Source organism: Ascaphus truei, unplaced genomic scaffold (genome assembly GCF_040206685.1).
Source record: "Ascaphus truei isolate aAscTru1 unplaced genomic scaffold, aAscTru1.hap1 HAP1_SCAFFOLD_391, whole genome shotgun sequence".
Classification (NCBI taxonomy): Eukaryota; Metazoa; Chordata; class Amphibia; order Anura; family Ascaphidae; genus Ascaphus; species Ascaphus truei.
The window spans coordinates 1-24,072 of NW_027456721.1; the positions used below are offsets into that span (position 1 = coordinate 1).

General features: G+C 54.0%; 1 protein-coding gene across 1 annotated transcript in view; it reads right to left on the reverse strand.

The window, feature by feature from the left end:
* Nucleotides 1-1,003: 1,003 nt before the first annotated feature.
* The window catches only part of LOC142483912 (protein kinase C delta type-like), a 52,358-nt gene continuing 29,289 nt past the window's right edge, over nucleotides 1,004-24,072 (reverse strand). Inside the window, 8 exon segments of the mRNA XM_075583833.1 lie at nucleotides 1,004-1,097; nucleotides 1,281-1,372; nucleotides 2,214-2,387; nucleotides 2,475-2,605; nucleotides 4,050-4,146; nucleotides 6,504-6,604; nucleotides 8,959-9,088; nucleotides 9,190-9,275. Of these exon segments, the coding sequence (XP_075439948.1) occupies nucleotides 1,031-1,097; nucleotides 1,281-1,372; nucleotides 2,214-2,387; nucleotides 2,475-2,605; nucleotides 4,050-4,146; nucleotides 6,504-6,604; nucleotides 8,959-9,088; nucleotides 9,190-9,275 (878 nt within the window). The 3' untranslated portion in view covers nucleotides 1,004-1,030.

Genomic DNA, 24,072 nt, shown 5'->3' on the forward strand with positions numbered 1-24,072 from the left:
CCTATATATCTTAACTGCCCTATACTACACCGAAATAACCTATACTGCTTTCTTCCAGATCTGACTCAAGCTTCACACGGAAGACATCGGAACCCCCCCTAACCCAGAAGACAGGTAGGGAACACCTCCCCTCCAATGTATAACATTGCGGGAATGAGGGTATCTGGACATTGAGGGACTGCGGATCAGGTAAGATCCCAGGAGGGATTGCTGCTTTAGATATTGTAAAGCGGGGACGTCCAGACACTGGTTAAGGGGTTCAGGAAACTAGTCATTCACACCTGGCTTTTATTTCTAGATCCAACATTTACAAACACACACACGTAACAAGGCCTAATTGTAGTATAATGTAATACAATAAATACATTTGTCAAAAACGAATGTTCTGACTAGGAATTTATTAAATGTATTTTATTAATATATTTTATTTTAAAGCGGGGTTGGGGGGCGGGACTAGGGGCGGAGTTGGGGGCGGGGACTAGGGGCGGAGTTGGGGGCGGGACTAGGGGCGGAGTTGGGCCGGGACTAGGTGGCGAGTAGATTTTTTGGTTGATTTGTCGAACACTGGATATACAGGCATACCCCGCATTAACGTACGCAATGGGACCGGAGCATGTATGTAAAGCGAAAATGTACTTAAAGTGAAGCACTACCTTTTCCCCACTTATTGATGCATGTACTGTACTGCAATCGTTATATACGTGCATAACTGATGTAAATAACGCATTTGTAACAGGCTCTATAGTCTCCCCGCTTGCGCACAGCTTCGGTACAGGTAGGGAGCTGGTATTGCTGTTCAGGACGTGATGACAGGCGCATGCGTGAGCTGCCGTTTGCCTATTGGGCGATATGTACTTACTCGCGAGTGTACTTAAAGTGAGTGTACTTAAAGCGGGGTATGCCTGTATACATATATATATATTTTGGGAGAGTGGGGGGTGAGGGAGTGAGGTGAGGAGTGAGGGGGATGGTTAGGGGAAGGGAGGTGAGGGGGAAGGGTAGGGGAGGGGGAAGGGGGGGAGGGGGCTTCTTACCTGTAGATAATGCCTTTCGAGTGAAGGAATTGTAATCCGCACAGAATCTCAGCTCCGTAAAACCTACAGAGGAATAAACACAAGAACTGAACAATCTCATCGCCTCCTTCAGACAAATAGAAAGATTGGGCGGCTTCGGTTTCTCTGGAAATGAGGGGACATTGGAGAGTTGGACCCTGTTCTGTTCATGTTAGTGAGCGTTATATACTCTCATAGTTCCCCTGGAATGAAACACTGCGGACTCACGTGGCTCGGTACAGGTCAAAACGTCCCTTGTCCTGAATGTGGAACATCAGGTCACCTCCGTTCAGGAACTCCATGACAAAGAAGAGATGTTCCTGTCCCAGGACACAAGAGGGGGTGAGAGGATGAGGAGAGGACAGGACCTCTTCAGCGCATCACTGACACCTCAAAATCATCTACCCGCCCCACCCTGAATTACCCAACAGACAGGGTGTTGGTGACACAGTAGACAAGACGCAACACGCAGTACCTGGCCGAGTAATGGCAGATAGATTTCTCCCTGGACTCCCCCTTCCATCCTACACCCACGTGGGTCTCCAGCCCCCCCCAACACCGGCACGGGTTCACCCCTCACATCAATGACCCCCTCCACCCCAAATAAAGATCCTTCCCCTTTCCTCAACGGTTAATCGTTGGACCGACGCGTTTAAAGGCCTCCAAACCGCGGGCGGCAGACGGAGGACATTGTGGGGCGCCAGGTCTACACACGCCCTGCAGTATAGTGCCTGCCAGCACGTGGCCCAACGAAAAAGAAGCTCATCCCAGACAAGGGGACGACTGGATGTTTGCCGCCCTGACCATAGTTCATTTTAACTTGGGGCTGGGCCATCTTTACAGGGCTAATCCCACTTCTGGCCCCAATAACTTTGTGTCCAAAAAATTACATCACACAAACTGAAAACGTTCTCAGAGATCTGTGAGGTCCAATATTGGTCTATTGGTAACAATCTACCACCAAAATCAAACCTCCAAAGACCAAATTTGACCACTAGTCTTGAAAATGGGTTTCCGATCCCCCAGATTTACCACCTTAACCACAACACTGACATTGCAGTCAGGTCATATCCTATGTGTGGTCTAAAACATGGTGTTTGAGGTGGGATCCGAATCCATTGCGGGCAGTGCCATGAGCCCCCTCTGTGCCCCAGCGGGTACCTTGGTCTGGAAGGTGCAGTAGACATGGGTGAGGAAGGGGTTGTCCCAGGCCAATGCTAGCACTCTCTTCTCTACCATGGTACACTCCACGTCATCGTCCATCAGCACCACGTCCTTCTTCAGGGCTTTCACCGCAAAGAACTCGTTCTTGCCTTTCAGCTCGGCCAACAGCACCTGCAAGGAGCCGGGAAGGTGAGCCGTCTGCGGGTGGCCAGAGGAAGGGACGCACCCCAAGCCTTTAGAGGGTCACATGTCACTCACCTTCCCAAAGCTGCCTTTCCCCAGGACCTTGTGGAAGAGGAAGTTCTCCGCTGTCAGGCGGTTGCTGATGCTGGAGACCCTGATGGGGGGCCGAGGGCTGACCCCCTCCCACAGCTTATCGTACTCGTTATCTGCAGGGAGAGGGGGGTCATGCGGAGGCAGGGAGAGGGGGGGGGGTCATGCAGAGGCAGGGAGAGGGGGGTTCATGCGGAGGCAGGGAAAGGGGGGGGGGGTCATGCAGAGGCAGGGAGAGGGGGGTTCATGCAGAGGCAGGGAAAGGGGGGGGGGGGTCATGCAGAGGCAGGGAGAGGGGGGTTCATGCGGAGGCAGGGAGAGGAGGGGGGATCATGCAGAGGCAGGGAGAGGGGGGTTCATGCGGAGGCAGGGAGAGGGGGGGGGGGATCATGCAGAGGCAGGGAGAGGGGGGTTCATGCGGAGGCAGGGAAAGGGGGGGGGGGGTCATGCAGAGGCAGGGAGAGGGGGGTTCATGCAGAGGCAGGGAAAGGGGGGGGGGGTCATGCAGAGGCAGGGAGAGGGGGGTTCATGCAGAGGCAGGGAAAGGGGGGGGGGTCATGCAGAGGCAGGGAGAGGGGGGTTCATGCAGAGGCAGGGAAAGGGGGGGGGGTCATGCAGAGGCAGGGAGAGGGGGGTTCATGCAGAGGCAGGGAAAGGGGGGGTTCATGCAGAGGCAGGGAAAGGGGGGGTTCATGGAGATTTAGGGAGAGGGGGGGTTCATGGAGATTTAGGGAGAGGGGGGTTCATGCAGAGGCAGGGAAAGGGGGGGTTCATGCAGAGGCAGGGAAAGGGGGGGTTCATACAGAGACAGGGAGGGGGTTCTTGAAGAGGGGGGTTGTCCCACTCCGCAGTTTTCATGGGGAGTTGCAGTAACACAAAGCATTCGCTGCTCACAACTTATCCGCGTGTGTATGTGCGCGCGCGCGTATGTAAGTGTATGTGCGCGCGCGCGTATGTGAGTGTGCGCGCGCGCATATGTGAGTGTATGTGCGCGCGCGTATGTGAGCGCGCATATGTGAGTGTATGTGCGCGTGCATGTGCGTGAGTGTGTGTGTATATGCATGTGTGTGTGCGTGTATGTGTATGCGTGTGTGCGTGTATGTGTATGCGTGTGTGCGTGTATGTGTATGCGTGTGTGTGTATGTATGCGTGTGTGTGTATGTATGCGTGTGTGTGTTTGTATGCGTGTGTGTGTGTGTGTGTGTGCGTGTGTTTGTGTGTGCGTGTGTTTGTGTGTGCGTGTGTTTGTGTGTGCGTGTGTTTGTGTGTGCGTGTGTTTGTGTGTGCGTGTGTTTGTGTGTGTGTGTATGCACGCGTGTGGCACATACAGTATGACTAACAACTTTTTTTCAGCCGAGACTGCCAAAAATATCGGCATCAGCAATCAGCTCTGATACACACTCACACATGCACACACATGCACGCACGCACGCACGCACGCACAGACACGCACGCACACGCTGTGAGACGCACAATCACTGACAGTGTTCCTGCTGCGTAGTCCACTGTATACAGGATAAGACGCGCTGCCCCTTCTGCCCTTGGAAATGCCAAACTCACCGGTTGCATCGGCCCCGCTGGCTCCGGGCGCTTTTGGAAACACGCCCTGGTAAATCCCAAACTCATCCAACACGGGATCGGATTTCCTGCTGGATTTCTAAGGACGACACACAAGAATGAGATCCGCCGCCTACCGCCGCGGTATTAGCAGATCCGCGGAATGCGTCGGCATGCAGTGCAAGGCGGGTTTTTTTTTTATTCCCTTTCGAATTTTGAGAAGAAAACGTGTGAAAATGATCGATTGTTACCAACATCGGTTTAGAAAATCCTAATATTCTCTCATTTACTAATAATCATTAGTTTCCAAATCTTCTCTCATTTCCAAATATTCTCTAATTTGACATTTTTTTTCCACCCAAAAAATAAGTGCCGATTTTTTCCAATCTCCTAACAAATTTGCGACTGTTCAAAAATACAAAAAACAAAACCCGTTTGTGGCGAGTAAAATGGAGGAGAATCCTTTGCCCGCCTCTAATGATTAGGGATAGCAGTCAGAAGCGGAGCACAAGCAGTCCCCTGTAAGGAGAGATAACCCAGCGCCGGCCCTCTGCCCAGCACCGCTCCTTTCTGCTCCTTCTGTCTCTACTATTATAGAACTCAAACTCCTCTCTTGCTCCGTGTCAGGGACTCTCGGCCCTGCTCTTCCCCCTCTCCTCGCCCCACAAGGGCAGTCTCTCTGCCCTGCTCTCCTCGCCCACCGAGGGCAGTCTTTTGGCCCTGCTCTCCCTCCTCTCCTTACTCCTTATGAGGGCAGTCTCTCAGCCGTGCTCTCCTCCCTCCCCGTAGGCAGTCTCTCAGCCGTGCTCTCCTCCCTCCCCGTAGGCAGTCTCTCGGCCCTGTTCCCCCCACCTCCCGAAGGCGGTCTCTCGGCAATGCTCCCCCCCTCCTGAAGGCGGTCTCTCGGCCCTGCTCCCCCCCCCCCTCTCCTCGCCCCCCCCCGAAGCCGGTCTTTCTGCCCTGCTCCCCCCCTCGCAGGCGGTCTCTCTGCCCTGCTCCCCCCCCTCTTCTCGCCCCCCGAAGCCGGTCACTCTGCCCTGCTCCCCCCTCGCCCCCCGAAGCCGGTCTCTCTGCCCTGCTCCCCCCTCGACGCCGGTCTCTCTGCCCTGGTACCCCCTTAGCCCCCCGAAGCAGTCTCTGCCCTGCTCCCCCCTCACCCCCCGAAGCCGGTCTCTGCCCTGCTCCCCCCTCACCCCTCGACGCCGGTCTCTCTGCCCTGGTACCCCCTTAGCCCCCCCAAGCCGGTCTCTCTGCCCTGGTCCCCCCTCACCCCTCGACGCCGGTCTCTCTGCCCTGGTCCCCCCTTAGCCCCCCGAAGCCTGTCTCTGCCCTGGTCCCCCCCCCCCGAAGCCGGTCTCTCTGCCCTGCTCCCCCCTCGACCCCCGAAGCCGGTCTCTCTGCCCTGCTCCCCCCTCGACGCCGGTCTCTCTGCCCTGCTCCCCCCTCGACGCCGGTCTCTCTGCCCTGCTCCCCCCTCGCCCCCCGACGCCGGTCTCTCTGCCCTGCTCCCCCCTCGACGCCGGTCTCTCTGCCCTGCTCCCCCCTCGCCCCCCGACGCCGGTCTCTCTGCCCTGCTCCCCCCTCGACCCCCGAAGCCGGTCTCTCTGCCCTGCTCCCCCCTCGACGCCGGTCTCTCTGCCCTGCTCCCCCCTCGCCCCCCGACGCCGGTCTCTCTGCCCTGGTCCCCCCTCGCCCCCCGACGCCGGTCTCTCTGCCCTGCTCCCCCCTCACCCCCCGAAGCCGGTCTCTCTGCCCTGCTCCCCCCTCGACGCCGGTCTCTCTGCCCTGCTCCCCCCTCGACGCCGGTCTCTCTGCCCTGCTCCCCCCTCGCCCCCCGAAGGTGCTCTCTCTGCCCTGCTCCCCCCTCGCCCCCCGAAGCCGGTCTCTCTGCCCTGCTCCCCCCTCGCCCCCCGAAGCTGGTCTCTCTGCCCTGCTCCCCCCTCGCCCCTCGACGCCGGTCTCTCTGCCCTGCTCCCCCCTCACCTCCCGAAGCTGGTCTCTCTGCCCTGCTCCCCCCTCGCCCCTCGACGCCGGTCTCTCTGCCCTGCTCCCCCCTCACCTCCCGAAGCTGGTCTCTCTGCCCTGCTCCCCCCTCGCCCCCCGAAGCTGGTCTCTCTGCCCTGCTCCCCCCTCGCCCCCCGAAGCTGGTCTCTCTGCCCTGCTCCCCCCTCGCCCCCCGAAGCCGGTCTCTCTGCCCTGCTCCCCCCTCGCCCCCCGAAGCCGCTCTCTCTGCCCTGCTCCCCCCTCGCCCCCCGAAGGTGCTCTCTCTGCCCTGCTCCCCCCTCGCCCCCCGAAGCCGCTCTCTCTGCCCTGCTCCCCCCTCGCCCCCCGAAGGTGCTCTCTCACCATGCTCCCCCCTCGCCCCCCGAAGGTGCTCTCTCACCATGCTCCCCCCTCGCCCCCCGAAGGTGCTCTCTCACCATGCTCCCCCCTCGCCCCCCGAAGGTGCCCTCTCACCATGCTAACTTGGGTCAGCGCTTCCGCCAGCAGCTTCTGGTTGATGCCACATAAATTGGCCACTTTCTTCTCACACTTGTGATGCGCGTTCATCCCGCACTCTGATCGCGGGAGAGAGCCAAGCGAGGGAAGCAGAGCAGTCATCGTGTTACTAACAGCAATACTAATAGCAAGAGTACTAATAGCAATAATACTAATAATACTAACAGCAATACTCTGATCGCGGGAGAGAGTCAAGCGAGGGAAGCAGAGCAGTCATCGTGTTACTAACAGCAATTCTAATAGCAAGAGTACTAATAGTACTAATAGCAAGAGTACTAATAGCAAGAGTACTAATAGCAAGAGTACTAATAGTACTAATAGCAAGAGTACTAATAGTACTAATAGCAATAATACTAATAGCAATAATACTAATAGTACTAATAGCAAGAGTACTAACAGCAATACTAATAGCAAGAGTACTAATAGCAATAATACTAATAGCAATACTCTGATCGCGGGAGAGAGCCAAGCGAGGGAAGCAGAACAATCATCGTGTTACTAACAGCAATTCTAATAGCAAGAGTACTAATAGTACTAATAGCAAGAGTACTAATAGTACTAATAGCAATAATACTAATAGCAATAATACTAATAGTACTAATAGCAAGAGTACTAATAGCAAGAGTACTAATAGCAAGAGTACTAATAGTACTAATAGCAAGAGTACTAATAGTACTAATAGCAAGAATACTAATAGCAATACTAATAGCAATAGTACTAATAGTACTAATAGCAATACTAATAGCAATAATACTAATAGTACTAATAGCAAGAGTACTAATAGCAATACTAATAGCAATAATACTAATAGTACTAATAGCAAGAATACTAATAGCAATACTAATAGCAATAATACTAATAGTACTAATAGCAAGAATACTAATAGCAATAATACTAATAGTACTAATAGCAATACTAATAGCAATAATACTAATAGTACTAATAGCCAGAATACTAATAGCAATAATACTAATAGTACTAATAGCAATACTAATAGCAATAATACTAATAGCAATAATACTAATAGTACTAATAGCAATAATACTAATAGTACTAATAGCAATACTAATAGCAAGAGTACTAATAGTACTAATAGCAAGAGTACTAATAGTACTAATAGCAATAATACTAATAGTACTAATAGCAATAATACTAATAGCAATAATACTAATAGTACTAACAGCAATACTAATAGCAATACTAACAGCAATAATACTAATAGTACTAATAGCAAGAATACTAATAGTACTAATAGCAATACTAATAGCAATAATACTAATAGTACTAATAGCAAGAATACTAATAGCAATACTAATAGCAAGAGTACTAATAGCAATACTAATAGCAAGAATACTAATAGTACTAATAGCAATACTAATAGCAATAATACTAATAGTACTAATAGCAATAATACTAATAGTACTAATAGCAATAATACTAATAGTACTAATAGCAAGAATACTAATAGTACTAATAGCAATAATACTAATAGTACTAATAGCAAGAATACTAATAGTATTAATAGCAATAATACTAATAGTACTAATAGCAATAATACCAATAGTACTAATAGCAATAATACTAATAGTACTAATAGCAATAATACTAATAGTACCAATAGCAGTAATACTAATAGTACTAATAGCCGTAATACTAATAGCAATAATACTAAAAGTACTAATAGCAATAATACTAATAGTACTAATAGCAATAATACTAATAGTACTAATAGCAATAATACTAATAGTACTAATAGCAATAATACTAATAGTACTAATAGCAATAATACTAATAGTACTAATAGCAATAATACTAATAGTACCAATAGCAATAATACCAATAGTACTAATATTAATAATACTAATAGCAATAATACCAATAGTACTAATAGCAATAATACCAATAGTACTAGTAGCAATAATACTAATAGCAATAATACTAATAGTACTAATAGCAATAATAACCATAAAAACATCAATAATAATAATATCAATAATATCAATAATAATAATACAAATAATAGTAACAACAGTAATAGTAATAATAGCAGTAATAGTACTAATAATAGTAATAATAAAGGCTAATTAGTTGTGGTGACATTTCTTAGAAACGCAGAGCGTGACGGCAGGTAAGAGCCCCCGCCGGCCCCCCGGCCCCCCGGCCCCCCGGCATCTGACCATTTTCCTATACGCTGTAAAACCTCGGACCCTATTAGACCCTTGGGGCTTTCTATCTTATATAGGATTTAGCCTGACGTCTGTCCCCAACAGCTTTGAATCCCCTTCCTGCATTACCCACTACCACCTCTGCTGGGAGCCACGCCATGCATCCACTGCCCTTTCAGCCTGACATTTCCCCTTGGCCCCGCCCCCTCTCATTGCCCACGACACACAGCCGGCGAGCGGTCACTCACCGTCACACTTCAGCCCCTGCTTGACCAGGCCCCACAGCAGGCTGCCACAGTGGTCACAGAACGTGGGGCTCATGTAGTTGTAGACCTTGAAGCGGTGAGGCATGTCGATGTTGAATCGTTCCTTCTGGAACTGTGAGGGGAGAGAGCCGTGGCGGGCGTTAGCAGGAGGCGCAGCGACACATCGGGAGTTGGGGGGGGGCCCAGAACGGCCCGGCGGGGGGCAGCACTCACCATGGTGTCCCGGCTGTTGGTAGCCGTCCCCGTGCACCTGCCGATGATCTTCTCGATGCATTTCTTGTGGATGGCAGCATTGCATTCTGGGAGCAAAATGAAGGGTTGTGTGGTCAGACGTGGGGCCGAGCCCCGCGAGAACGGGTCGCGTGGTCAGGCGTGGGGCCGAGCCCCGCGAGAATGGGTCGCGTGGTCAGACGTGGGGCCGAGCCCCGCGAGAACGGGTCGCGTGGTCAGACGTGGGGCCGAGCCCCGCGAGAACGGGTCGCGTGGTCAGGAGTGGGGCCGAGCCCCGAGAGAACGGGTCGCGTGGTCAGGAGTGGGGCCGAGCTCCGAGAGAACGGGTCGCGTGGTCAGACGTGGGGCCGAGCCCCGCGAGAACGGGTCGGGTGGTCAGACGTGGGGCCGAGCCCCGAGAGAACGGGTCGCGTGGTCAGACGTAGGGCCGAGCCCCGCGAGAACGGGTCGCGTGGTCAGACGTGGGGCCGAGCCCCGAGAGAACGGGTCGCGTGGTCAGACGTGGGGCCGAGCCCCGAGAGAACGGGTCGCGTGGTCAGACGTGGGGCCGAGCCCCGAGAGAACGGGTCGCGTGGTCAGACGTGGGGCCGAGCCCCGCGAGAACGGGTCGCGTGGTCAGACGTGGGGCCGAGCCCCGCGAGAACGGGTCGGGTGGTCAGACGTGGGGCCGAGCCCCGAGAGAACGGGTCGCGTGGTCAGACGTGGGGCCGAGCCCCGCGAGAACGGGTCGCGTGGTCAGGTGTGGGGCCGAGCGCCGAGAGAACGGGTCGCGTGGTCAGACGTGGGGCCGAGCCCCGCGAGAACGGGTCGCGTGGTCAGACGTGGGGCCGAGCCCCGAGAGAACGGGTCGCGTGGTCAGGCGTGGGGCCGAGCCCCGAGAGAACGGGTCGGGTGGTCAGACGTGGGGCCGAGCCCCGAGAGAACGGGTCGCGTGGTCAGGCGTGGGGCCGAGCCCCGCGAGAACGGGTCGGGTGGTCAGACGTGGGGCCGAGCCCCGAGAGAACGGGTCGCGTGGTCAGACGTGGGGCCGAGCCCCGAGAGAACGGGTCGCGTGGTCAGACGTGGGGCCGAGCCCCGAGAGAACGGGTCGCGTGGTCAGGTGTGGGGCCGAGCCCCGAGAGAACGGGTCGGGAGGTCAGGCGTGGGGCCGAGCCCCGAGAGAACGGGTCGCGTGGTCAGACGTGGGGCCGAGCCCCGAGAGAACGGGTCGCGTGGTCAGGCGTGGGGCCGAGCCCCGAGAGAACGGGTCGCGTGGTCAGACGTGGGGCCGAGCCCTGAGAGAACGGGTCGCGTGGTCAGAATCAGGGTGAAGGATGAACAGGGAAAGGCATGAGAGAGAGCGGGACCGCACGGGAAGGGAGAGAGAGCGCACGGGAAGGGTGAGAGTGCGCACAGGAAGGGAGAGAGCGGGACCGCACGGGAAGGGAGAGAGAGCGGGACCGCACGGGAAGGGAGAGAGAGCGGGACCGCACGGGAAGGGAGAGAGAGCGGGACCGCACGGGAAGGGAGAGAGTGCGCTCGGGAAGGGAGAGAGAGCGCACGGGAAGGGAGAGAGCGCACGGGAAGGGAGAGAGAGAGCGCACGGGAAGGGAGAGAGAGCGCACGGGAAGGGAGAGAGAGCGGGACCGCGCGGAAGGGAGAGAGCGCGCACAGGAAGGGAGAGAGTGGGACCGCACGGGAAGGGAGAGAGCGGGACCGCACAGGAAGGGAGAGAGCGGGACCGCACGGGAAGGGAGAGAGAGCGCGCACGGGAAGGGAGAGAGAGCGCGCACGGGAAGGGAGAGAGAGAGCGGGACCGCACGGGAAGGGAGAGAGAGCGCGCACGGGAAGGGAGAGAGAGAGCGGGACCGCACGGGAAGGGAGAGAGCGGGACCGCACGGGAAGAGATAGGGGGAGAGAAATTAGCGACAAAGAGTAAAAAAGTAACCGGCATGACAGATGTGGCTACAGAGAAGACAATAAGATGTTAGTTATCTGGTTTCCGCGCTCCCTTGTACGGTTATATGCACGCGTGTTCCTATCCGCGCTCCCTTGTACAGTATATGCACGCGTGTTCCTATCCGCGCTCCCTTGTACGGTTATATGCACGCGTGTTCCTATCCGGGCTCCCTTGTACGGTTATATGCACGCGTGTTCCTATCCGCGCTCCCTTGTACGGTATATGCACGCGTGTTCCTATCCGCGCTCCCTTGTACGGTTATATGCACACGTGTTCCTTTCCGCGCTCCCTTGTACGGTTATATGCACACGTGTTCCTATCCGCGCTCCCTTGTACGGTTATATGCACGCGTGTTCCTATCCGCGCTCCCTTGTACGGTTATATGCACGCGTGTTCCTATCCGCGCTCCCTTGTACAGTATATGCACGCGTGTTCCTATCCGCGCTCCCTTGTACGGTTATATGCACGCGTGTTCCTATCCGGGCTCCCTTGTACGGTTATATGCACGCGTGTTCCTATCCGCGCTCCCTTGTACGGTATATGCACGCGTGTTCCTATCCGCGCTCCCTTGTACGGTTATATGCACACGTGTTCCTTTCCGCGCTCCCTTGTACGGTTATATGCACACGTGTTCCTATCCGCGCTCCCTTGTACGGTTATATGCACGCGTGTTCCTATCCGGGCTCCCTTGTACGGTTATATGCACGCGTGTTCCTATCCGCGCTCCCTTGTACGGTATATGCACGCGTGTTCCTATCCGCGCTCCCTTGTACGGTATATGCACACGTGTTCCTATCCGCGCTCCCTTGTACGGTATATGCACGCGTGTTCCTTTCCGCGCTCCCTTGTACGGTATATGCACACGTGTTCCTATCCGCGCTCCCTTGTACGGTTATATGCACGCGTGTTCCTTTCCGCGCTCCCTTGTACGGTTATATGCACGCGTGTTCCTTTCCGCGCTCCCTTGTACGGTTATATGCACGCGTGTTCCTTTCCGCGCTCCCTTGTACGGTTATATGCACACATGTTCCTTTCCGCGCTCCCTTGTACGGTTATATGCACGCGTGTTCCTTTCCGCGCTCCCTTGTACGGTTATATGCACACGTGTTCCTTTCCGCGCTCCCTTGTACGGTTATATGCACACGTGTTCCTATCCGCGCTCCCTTGTACGGTTATATGCACGCGTGTTCCTTTCCGCGCTCCCTTGTACGGTTATATGAACACGTGTTCCTTTCCGCGCTCCCTTGTACGGTTATATGCACACGTGTTCCTATCCGTGCTCCCTTGTACGGTTATATGCACGCGTGTTCCTATCCGGGCTCCCTTGTACGGTTATATGAACACGTGTTCCTTTCCGCGCTCCCTTGTACGGTTATATGCACATGTGTTCCTTTCCGCGCTCCCTTGTACGGTATATGCACGCGTGTTCCTATCCGCGCTCCCTTGTACGGTTATATGCACACGTGTTCCTTTCCGCGCTCCCTTGTACGGTTATATGCACACGTGTTCCTATCCGAGCTCCCTTGTACGGTTATATGCACACGTGTTCCTATCCGCGCTCCCTTGTACGGTATATGCACGCGTGTTCCTTTCCGCGCTCCCTTGTACGGTATATGCACACGTGTTCCTATCCGCGCTCCCTTGTACGGTTATATGCACGCGTGTTCCTTTCCGCGCTCCCTTGTACGGTTATATGCACGCGTGTTCCTTTCCGCGCTCCCTTGTACGGTTATATGCACGCGTGTTCCTTTCCGCGCTCCCTTGTACGGTTATATGCACTCGTGTTCCTTTCCGCGCTCCCTTGTACGGTTATATGCACGCGTGTTCCTTTCCGCGCTCCCTTGTAGGGTTATATGCACACGTGTTCCTTTCCGCGCTCCCTTGTACGGTTATATGCACACGTGTTCCTATCCGCGCTCCCTTGTAGGGTTATATGCACGCGTGTTCCATTCCGCGCTCCCTTGTACGGTTATATGAACACGTGTTCCTTTCCGCGCTCCCTTGTACGGTTATATGCACACGTGTTCCTATCCGCGCTCCCTTGTACGGTTATATGCACGCGTGTTCCTATCCGGGCTCCCTTGTACGGTTATATGAACACGTGTTCCTTTCCGCGCTCCCTTGTACGGTTATATGCACACGTGTTCCTTTCCGCGCTCCCTTGTACGGTATATGCACGCGTGTTCCTATCCGCGCTCCCTTGTACGGTTATATGCACACGTGTTCCTTTCCGCGCTCCCTTGTACGGTTATATGCACACGTGTTCCTATCCGCGCTCCCTTGTACGGTTATATGCACACGTGTTCCTTTCCGCGCTCCCTTGTACGGTTATATGCACACGTGTTCCTTTCCGCGCTCCCTTGTACGGTTATATGCACACGTGTTCCTTTCCGCGCTCCCTTGTACGGTTATATGCACGCGTGTTCCTATCCGCGCTCCCTTGTACGGTTATATGCACACGTGTTCCTTTCCGCGCTCCCTTGTACGGTTATATGCACGCGTGTTCCTATCCGCGCTCCCTTGTACGGTATATGCACGCGTGTTCCTATCCGCGCTCCCTTGTACGGTATATGCACACGTGTTCCTATCCGCGCTCCCTTGTACGGTATATGCACGCGTGTTCCTTTCCGCGCTCCCTTGTACGGTATATGCACACGTGTTCCTATCCGCGCTCCCTTGTACGGTTATATGCACGCGTGTTCCTTTCCGCGCTCCCTTGTACGGTTATATGCACGCGTGTTCCTTTCCGCGCTCCCTTGTACGGTTATATGCACGCGTGTTCCTTTCCGCGCTCCCTTGTACGGTTATATGCACACATGTTCCTTTCCGCGCTCCCTTGTACGGTTATATGCACGCGTGTTCCTTTCCGCGCTCCCTTGTACGGTTATATGCACACGTGTTCCTTTCCGCGCTCCCTTGTACGGTTATATGCACACGTGTTCCTATCCGCGCTCCCTTGTACGGTTATATGCACGCGTGTTCCTTTCCGCGCTCCCTTGTACGGTTATATGAACACGTGTTCCTTTCCGCGCTCCCTTGTACGGTTATATGCACACGTGTTCCTATCCGTGCTCCCTTGTACGGTTATATGCACGCGTGTTCCTATCCGGGCTCCCTTGTACGGTTATATGAACACGTGTTCCTTTCCGCGCTCCCTTGTACGGTTATATGCACATGTGTTCCTTTCCGCGCTCCCTTGTACGGTATATGCACGCGTGTTCCTATCCGCGCTCCCTTGTACGGTTATATGCACACGTGTTCCTTTCCGCGCTCCCTTGTACGGTTATATGCACACGTGTTCCTATCCGAGCTCCCTTGTACGGTTATATGCACACGTGTTCCTATCCGCGCTCCCTTGTACGGTATATGCACGCGTGTTCCTTTCCGCGCTCCCTTGTACGGTATATGCACACGTGTTCCTATCCGCGCTCCCTTGTACGGTTATATGCACGCGTGTTCCTTTCCGCGCTCCCTTGTACGGTTATATGCACGCGTGTTCCTTTCCGCGCTCCCTTGTACGGTTATATGCACGCGTGTTCCTTTCCGCGCTCCCTTGTACGGTTATATGCACTCGTGTTCCTTTCCGCGCTCCCTTGTACGGTTATATGCACGCGTGTTCCTTTCCGCGCTCCCTTGTAGGGTTATATGCACACGTGTTCCTTTCCGCGCTCCCTTGTACGGTTATATGCACACGTGTTCCTATCCGCGCTCCCTTGTAGGGTTATATGCACGCGTGTTCCTTTCCGCGCTCCCTTGTACGGTTATATGAACACGTGTTCCTTTCCGCGCTCCCTTGTACGGTTATATGCACACGTGTTCCTATCCGCGCTCCCTTGTACGGTTATATGCACGCGTGTTCCTATCCGGGCTCCCTTGTACGGTTATATGAACACGTGTTCCTTTCCGCGCTCCCTTGTACGGTTATATGCACACGTGTTCCTTTCCGCGCTCCCTTGTACGGTATATGCACGCGTGTTCCTATCCGCGCTCCCTTGTACGGTTATATGCACACGTGTTCCTTTCCGCGCTCCCTTGTACGGTTATATGCACACGTGTTCCTATCCGCGCTCCCTTGTACGGTTATATGCACACGTGTTCCTTTCCGCGCTCCCTTGTACGGTTATATGCACACGTGTTCCTTTCCGCGCTCCCTTGTACGGTTATATGCACACGTGTTCCTTTCCGCGCTCCCTTGTACGGTTATATGCACGCGTGTTCCTATCCGCGCTCCCTTGTACGGTTATATGCACACGTGTTCCTTTCCGCGCTCCCTTGTACGGTTATATGCACGCGTGTTCCTATCCGCGCTCCCTTGTACGGTTATATGCACACGTGTTCCTTTCCGCGCTCCCTTGTACGGTTATATGCACACGTGTTCCTTTCCGCGCTCCCTTGTACGGTTATATGCACGCGTGTTCCTTTCCGCGCTCCCTTGTACGGTTATATGCACACGTGTTCCTTTCCGCGCTCCCTTGTACGGTTATATGCACACGTGTTCCTATCCGCGCTCCCTTGTACAGTTATATGAACACGTGTTCCTTTCCGCGCTCCCTTGTACGGTATATGCACACGTGTTCCTATCCGCGCTCCCTTGTACGGTTATATGCACGCGTGTTCCTATCCGGGCTCCCTTGTACGGTTATATGCACGCGTGTTCCTATCCGCGCTCCCTTGTACGGTATATGCACGCGTGTTCCTATCCGGGCTCCCTTGTACGGTTATATGCACACGTGTTCCTTTCCGCGCTCCCTTGTACGGTTATATGCACACGTGTTCCTATCCGCGCTCCCTTGTACGGTTATATGCACACGTGTTCCTTTCCGCGCTCCCTTGTACGGTTATATGCACGCGTGTTCCTATCCGCGCTCCCTTGTACGGTTATATGCACGCGTGTTCCTATCCGCGCTCCCTTGTACGGTTATATGCACGCGTGTTCCTATCCGCGCTCCCTTGTACAGTATATGCACGCGTGTTCCTATCCGCGCTCCCTTGTACGGTTATATGCACGCGTGTTCCTATCCGGGCTCCCTTGTACGGTTATATGCACGCGTGTTCCTATCCGCGCTCCCTTGTACGGTATATGCACGCGTGTTCCTATCCGCGCTCCCTTGTACGGTTATATGCACACGTGTTCCTTTCCGCGCTCCCTTGTACGGTTATATGCACACGTGTTCCTATCCGCGCTCCCTTGTACGGTTATATGCACGCGTGTTCCTATCCGGGCTCCCTTGTACGGTTATATGCATGCGTGTTCCTATCCGCGCTCCCTTGTACGGTATATGCACGCGTGTTCCTATCCGCGCTCCCTTGTACGGTATATCCACGCGTGTTCCTTTCCGCGCTCCCTTGTACGGTTATATGCACGCGTGTTCCTTTCCGCGCTCCCTTGTACGGTTATATGCACGCGTGTTCCTTTCCGCGCTCCCTTGTACGGTTATATGCACACGTGTTCCTTTCCGCGCTCCCTTGTACGGTTATATGCACGCGTGTTCCTTTCCGCGCTCCCTTGTACGGTTATATGCACACGTGTTCCTTTCCGCGCTCCCTTGTACGGTTATATGCACACGTGTTCCTATCCGCGCTCCCTTGTACGGTTATATGCACGCGTGTTCCTATCCGCGCTCCCTTGTACGGTTATATGAACACGTGTTCCTTTCCGCGCTCCCTTGTACGGTTATATGCACACGTGTTCCTATCCGCGCTCCCTTGTACGGTTATATGCACGCGTGTTCCTTTCCGCGCTCCCTTGTACAGTATATGCACGCGTGTTCCTTTCCGCGCTCCCTTGTACGGTTATATGCACGCGTGTTCCTTTCCGCGCTCCCTTGTACGGTTATATGCACGCGTATTCCTATCCGGGCTCCCTTGTACGGTTATATGCACACGTGTTCCTATCCGCGCTCCCTTGTACAGTATATGCACGAGTGTTCCTTTCCGCGCTCCCTTGTACAGTATATGCACGCGTGTTCCTATCTGCGCTCCCTTGTACAGTATATGCACGCGTGTTCCTATCTGCGCTCCCTTGTACAGTATATGCACGCGTATTCCTATCCGCGCTCCCTTGTACGGTATATGCACGCGTGTTCCTATCCGCGCTCCCTTGTACAGTATATGCACGCGTGTTCCTATCTGCGCTCCCTTGTACAGTATATGCACGCGTGTTCCTATCTGCGCTCCCTTGTACAGTATATGCACGCGTGTTCCTTTCCGCGCTCCCTTGTACGGTTATATGCACACGTGTTCCTATCCGCGCTCCCTTGTACAGTATATGCACGCGTGTTCCTTTCCGCGCTCCCTTGTACAGTATATGCACGCGTGTTCCTTTCCGCGCTCCCTTGTACGGTTATATGCACGCGTGTTCCTTTCCGCGCTCCCTTGTACGGTTATATGCACGCGTGTTCCTATCCGGGCTCCCTTGTACGGTTATATGCACACGTGTTCCTATCCGCGCTCCCTTGTACAGTATATGCACGCGTGTTCCTTTCCACGCTCCCTTGTACGGTTATATGCACACGTGTTCCTTTCCGTGCTCCCGCGTACAGTATATGCACGCGTGTTCCTTTCCACGCTCCCTTGTACGGTTATATGCACACGTGTTCCTTTCCGTGCTCCCGCGTACAGTATATGCACACGTGTTCCTATCCGCGCTCCCTTGTACGGTTATATGCACACGTGTTCCTTTCCGCGCTCCCTTGTACGGTTATATGCACGCGTGTTCCTTTCCGCGCTCCCTTGTACGGTTATATGCACACGTGTTCCTTTCCGCGCTCCCTTGTACGGTTATATGCACACGTGTTCCTTTCCGCGCTCCCTTGTACGGTTATATGCACACGTGTTCCTATCTGTGCTCCCTTGTACGGTTATATGCACACGTGTTCCTTTCCGCGCTCCCTTGTACGGTTATATGCACGCGTGTTCCTTTCCGCGCTCCCTTGTACGGTTATATGCACACGTGTTCCTTTCCGCGCTCCCTTGTACGGTTATATGCACGCGTGTTCCTTTCCGCGCTCCCTTGTAGGGTTATATGCACACGTGTTCCTTTCCGCGCTCCCTTGTACGGTTATATGCACACGTGTTCCTATCCGCGCTCCCTTGTAGGGTTATATGCACGCGTGTTCCTTTCCGCGCTCCCTTGTACGGTTATATGAACACGTGTTCCTTTCCGCGCTCCCTTGTACGGTTATATGCACACGTGTTCCTATCCGCGCTCCCTTGTACGGTTATATGCACGCGTGTTCCTATCCGGGCTCCCTTGTACGGTTATATGAACACGTGTTCCTTTCCGCGCTCCCTTGTACGGTTATATGCACACGTGTTCCTTTCCGCGCTCCCTTGTACGGTATATGCACGCGTGTTCCTATCCGCGCTCCCTTGTACGGTTATATGCACACGTGTTCCTTTCCGCGCTCCCTTGTACGGTTATATGCACACGTGTTCCTATCCGCGCTCCCTTGTACGGTTATATGCACACGTGTTCCTTTCCGCGCTCCCTTGTACGGTTATATGCACACGTGTTCCTTTCCGCGCTCCCTTGTACGGTTATATGCACACGTGTTCCTTTCCGCGCTCCCTTGTACGGTTATATGCACGCGTGTTCCTATCCGCGCTCCCTTGTACGGTTATATGCACACGTGTTCCTTTCCGCGCTCCCTTGTACGGTTATATGCACGCGTGTTCCTATCCGCGCTCCCTTGTACGGTTATATGCACACGTGTTCCTTTCCGCGCTCCCTTGTACGGTTATATGCACACGTGTTCCTTTCCGCGCTCCCTTGTACGGTTATATGCACGCGTGTTCCTTTCCGCGCTCCCTTGTACGGTTATATGCACACGTGTTCCTTTCCGCGCTCCCTTGTACGGTTATATGCACACGTGTTCCTATCCGCGCTCCCTTGTACAGTTATATGAACACGTGTTCCTTTCCGCGCTCCCTTGTACGGTATATGCACACGTGTTCCTATCCGCGCTCCCTTGTACGGTTATATGCACGCGTGTTCCTATCCGGGCTCCCTTGTACGGTTATATGCACGCGTGTTCCTATCCGCGCTCCCTTGTACGGTATATGCACGCGTGTTCCTATCCGGGCTCCCTTGTACGGTTATATGCACACGTGTTCCTTTCCGCGCTCCCTTGTACGGTTATATGCACACGTGTTCCTATCCGCGCTCCCTTGTACGGTTATATGCACACGTGTTCCTTTCCGCGCTCCCTTGTACGGTTATATGCACGCGTGTTCCTATCCGCGCTCCCTTGTACGGTTATATGCACGCGTGTTCCTATCCGCGCTCCCTTGTACGGTTATATGCACGCGTGTTCCTATCCGCGCTCCCTTGTACAGTATATGCACGCGTGTTCCTATCCGCGCTCCCTTGTACGGTTATATGCACGCGTGTTCCTATCCGGGCTCCCTTGTACGGTTATATGCACGCGTGTTCCTATCCGCGCTCCCTTGTACGGTATATGCACGCGTGTTCCTATCCGCGCTCCCTTGTACGGTTATATGCACACGTGTTCCTTTCCGCGCTCCCTTGTACGGTTATATGCACACGTGTTCCTATCCGCGCTCCCTTGTACGGTTATATGCACGCGTGTTCCTATCCGGGCTCCCTTGTACGGTTATATGCATGCGTGTTCCTATCCGCGCTCCCTTGTACGGTATATGCACGCGTGTTCCTATCCGCGCTCCCTTGTACGGTATATGCACGCGTGTTCCTATCCGCGCTCCCTTGTACGGTATATCCACGCGTGTTCCTTTCCGCGCTCCCTTGTACGGTTATATGCACGCGTGTTCCTTTCCGCGCTCCCTTGTACGGTTATATGCACGCGTGTTCCTTTCCGCGCTCCCTTGTACGGTTATATGCACACGTGTTCCTTTCCGCGCTCCCTTGTACGGTTATATGCACGCGTGTTCCTTTCCGCGCTCCCTTGTACGGTTATATGCACACGTGTTCCTTTCCGCGCTCCCTTGTACGGTTATATGCACACGTGTTCCTATCCGCGCTCCCTTGTACGGTTATATGCACACGTGTTCCTTTCCGCGCTCCCTTGTACGGTTATATGCACGCGTGTTCCTATCCGCGCTCCCTTGTACGGTTATATGCACGCGTGTTCCTATCCGCGCTCCCTTGTACGGTTATATGCACGCGTGTTCCTATCCGCGCTCCCTTGTACAGTATATGCACGCGTGTTCCTATCCGCGCTCCCTTGTACGGTTATATGCACGCGTGTTCCTATCCGGGCTCCCTTGTACGGTTATATGCACGCGTGTTCCTATCCGCGCTCCCTTGTACGGTATATGCACGCGTGTTCCTATCCGCGCTCCCTTGTACGGTTATATGCACACGTGTTCCTTTCCGCGCTCCCTTGTACGGTTATATGCACACGTGTTCCTATCCGCGCTCCCTTGTACGGTTATATGCACGCGTGTTCCTATCCGGGCTCCCTTGTACGGTTATATGCATGCGTGTTCCTATCCGCGCTCCCTTGTACGGTATATGCACGCGTGTTCCTATCCGCGCTCCCTTGTACGGTATATGCACGCGTGTTCCTATCCGCGCTCCCTTGTACGGTATATCCACGCGTGTTCCTTTCCGCGCTCCCTTGTACGGTTATATGCACGCGTGTTCCTTTCCGCGCTCCCTTGTACGGTTATATGCACGCGTGTTCCTTTCCGCGCTCCCTTGTACGGTTATATGCACACGTGTTCCTTTCCGCGCTCCCTTGTACGGTTATATGCACGCGTGTTCCTTTCCGCGCTCCCTTGTACGGTTATATGCACACGTGTTCCTTTCCGCGCTCCCTTGTACGGTTATATGCACACGTGTTCCTATCCGCGCTCCCTTGTACGGTTATATGCACGCGTGTTCCTATCCGCGCTCCCTTGTACGGTTATATGAACACGTGTTCCTTTCCGCGCTCCCTTGTACGGTTATATGCACACGTGTTCCTATCCGCGCTCCCTTGTACGGTTATATGCACGCGTGTTCCTTTCCGCGCTCCCTTGTACAGTATATGCACGCGTGTTCCTTTCCGCGCTCCCTTGTACGGTTATATGCACGCGTGTTCCTTTCCGCGCTCCCTTGTACGGTTATATGCACGCGTATTCCTATCCGGGCTCCCTTGTACGGTTATATGCACACGTGTTCCTATCCGCGCTCCCTTGTACAGTATATGCACGAGTGTTCCTTTCCGCGCTCCCTTGTACGGTATATGCACGCGTGTTCCTATCCGCGCTCCCTTGTACAGTATATGCACGCGTGTTCCTATCTGCGCTCCCTTGTACAGTATATGCACGCGTGTTCCTATCTGCGCTCCCTTGTACAGTATATGCACGCGTGTTCCTTTCCGCGCTCCCTTGTACGGTTATATGCACACGTGTTCCTATCCGCGCTCCCTTGTACAGTATATGCACGCGTGTTCCTTTCCGCGCTCCCTTGTACAGTATATGCACGCGTGTTCCTTTCCGCGCTCCCTTGTACGGTTATATGCACGCGTGTTCCTTTCCGCGCTCCCTTGTACGGTTATATGCACGCGTGTTCCTATCCGGGCTCCCTTGTACGGTTATATGCACACGTGTTCCTATCCGCGCTCCCTTGTACAGTATATGCACGCGTGTTCCTTTCCACGCTCCCTTGTACGGTTATATGCACACGTGTTCCTTTCCGTGCTCCCGCGTACAGTATATGCACGCGTGTTCCTTTCCACGCTCCCTTGTACGGTTATATGCACACGTGTTCCTTTCCGTGCTCCCGCGTACAGTATATGCACACGTGTTCCTATCCGCGCTCCCTTGTACGGTTATATGCACACGTGTTCCTTTCCGCGCTCCCTTGTACGGTTATATGCACGCGTGTTCCTTTCCGCGCTCCCTTGTACGGTTATATGCACACGTGTTCCTTTCCGCGCTCCCTTGTACGGTTATATGCACACGTGTTCCTTTCCGCGCTCCCTTGTACGGTTATATGCACACGTGTTCCTATCTGTGCTCCCTTGTACGGTTATATGCACACGTGTTCCTTTCCGCGCTCCCTTGTACGGTTATATGCACGTGTGTTCCTTTCCGCGCTCCCTTGTACGGTTATATGCACACGTGTTCCTTTCCGCGCTCCCTTGTACGGTTATATGCACGCGTGTTCCTTTCCGCGCTCCCTTGTACGGTTATATGCACGCGTGTTCCTTTCCGCGCTCCCTTGTACGGTTATATGCACGCGTGTTCCTTTCCGCGCTCCCTTGTACGGTTATATGCACACGTGTTCCTTTCCGCGCTCCCTTGTACGGTTATATGCACACGTGTTCCTTTCCGCGCTCCCTTGTACGGTATATGCACGCGTGTTCCTTTCCGCGCTCCCTTGTACGGTTATATGCACACGTGTTCCTATCCGCGCTCCCTTGTACGGTTATATGCACATGTGTTCCTATCCGCGCTCCCTTGTACGGTTATATGCACGCGTGTTCCTTTCCGCGCTCCCTTGTACAGTATATGCACGCGTGTTCCTTTCCGCGCTCCCTTGTACGGTTATATGCACGCGTGTTCCTATCCGCGCTCCCTTGTACGGTTATATGCACGCGTGTTCCTATCCGCGCTCCCTTGTACGGTATATGCACGCGTGTTCCTTTCCGCGCTCCCTTGTACGGTTATATGCACACGTGTTCCTATCCGCGCTCCCTTGTACGGTTATATGCACGCGTGTTCCTATCCGCGCTCCCTTGTACGGTTATATGCACGCGTGTTCCTATCCACGCACCCTTGTACGGTTATATGCACGCGTGTTCCTATCCGGGCTCCCTTGTACGGTTATATGCACGCGTGTTCCTATCCGCGCTCCCTTGTACGGTTATATGCACACGTGTTCCTTTCCGCGCTCCCTTGTACGGTTATATGCACACGTGTTCCTATCCGGGCTCCCTTGTACGGTTATATGCACGCGTGTTCCTATCCGCGCTCCCTTGTACGGTTATATGCACACGTGTTCCTTTCCGCGCTCCCTTGTACGGTTATATGCACGCGTGTTCCTATCCGGGCTCCCTTGTACGGTTATATGCACGCGTGTTCCTATCCGCGCTCCCTTGTACGGTTATATGCACACGTGTTCGTATCCGCGCTCCCTTGTACGGTATATGCACGCGTGTTCCTATCCGCGCTTCCTTGTACGGTTATATGCACGCGTGTTCCTATCCGCGCTCCCTTGTACAGTATATGCACGCGTGTTCCTTTCCGCGCTCCCTTGTACGGTTATATGCACGCGTGTTCCTTTCCGCGCTCCCTTGTACGGTTATATGCACACGTGTTCCTATCCGCGCTCCCTTGTACGGTTATATGCACGCGTGTTCCTATCCGCGCTCCCTTGTACGGTTATATGCACGCGTGTTCCTATCCGCGCTCCCTTGTACGGTTATATGCACGCGTGTTCCTTTCCGCGCTCCCTTGTACGGTTATATGCACACGTGTTCCTTTCCGCGCTCCCTTGTACAGTATATGCACGCGTGTTCCTATCCGCGCTCCCTTGTACGGTTATATGCACACGTGTTCCTTTCCGCGCTCCCTTGTACGGTTATATGCACACGTGTTCCTTTCCGCGCTCCCTTGTACAGTATATGCACGCGTGTTCCTTTCCGCGCTCCCTTGTACGGTTATATGCACACGTGTTCCTTTCCGCGCTCCCTTGTACGGTATATGCACGCGTGTTCCTTTCCGCGCTCCCTTGTACAGTATATGCACACGTGTTCCTTTCCGCGCTCCCTTGTACGGTTATATGCACACGTGTTCCTTTCCGCGCTCCCTTGTACGGTTATATGCACACGTGTTCCTATCCGGGCTCCCTTGTACGGTTATATGCACACGTGTTCCTTTCCGCGCTCCCTTGTACGGTTATATGCACACGTGTTCCTTTCCGCGCTCCCTTGTACGGTTATATGCACACGTGTTCC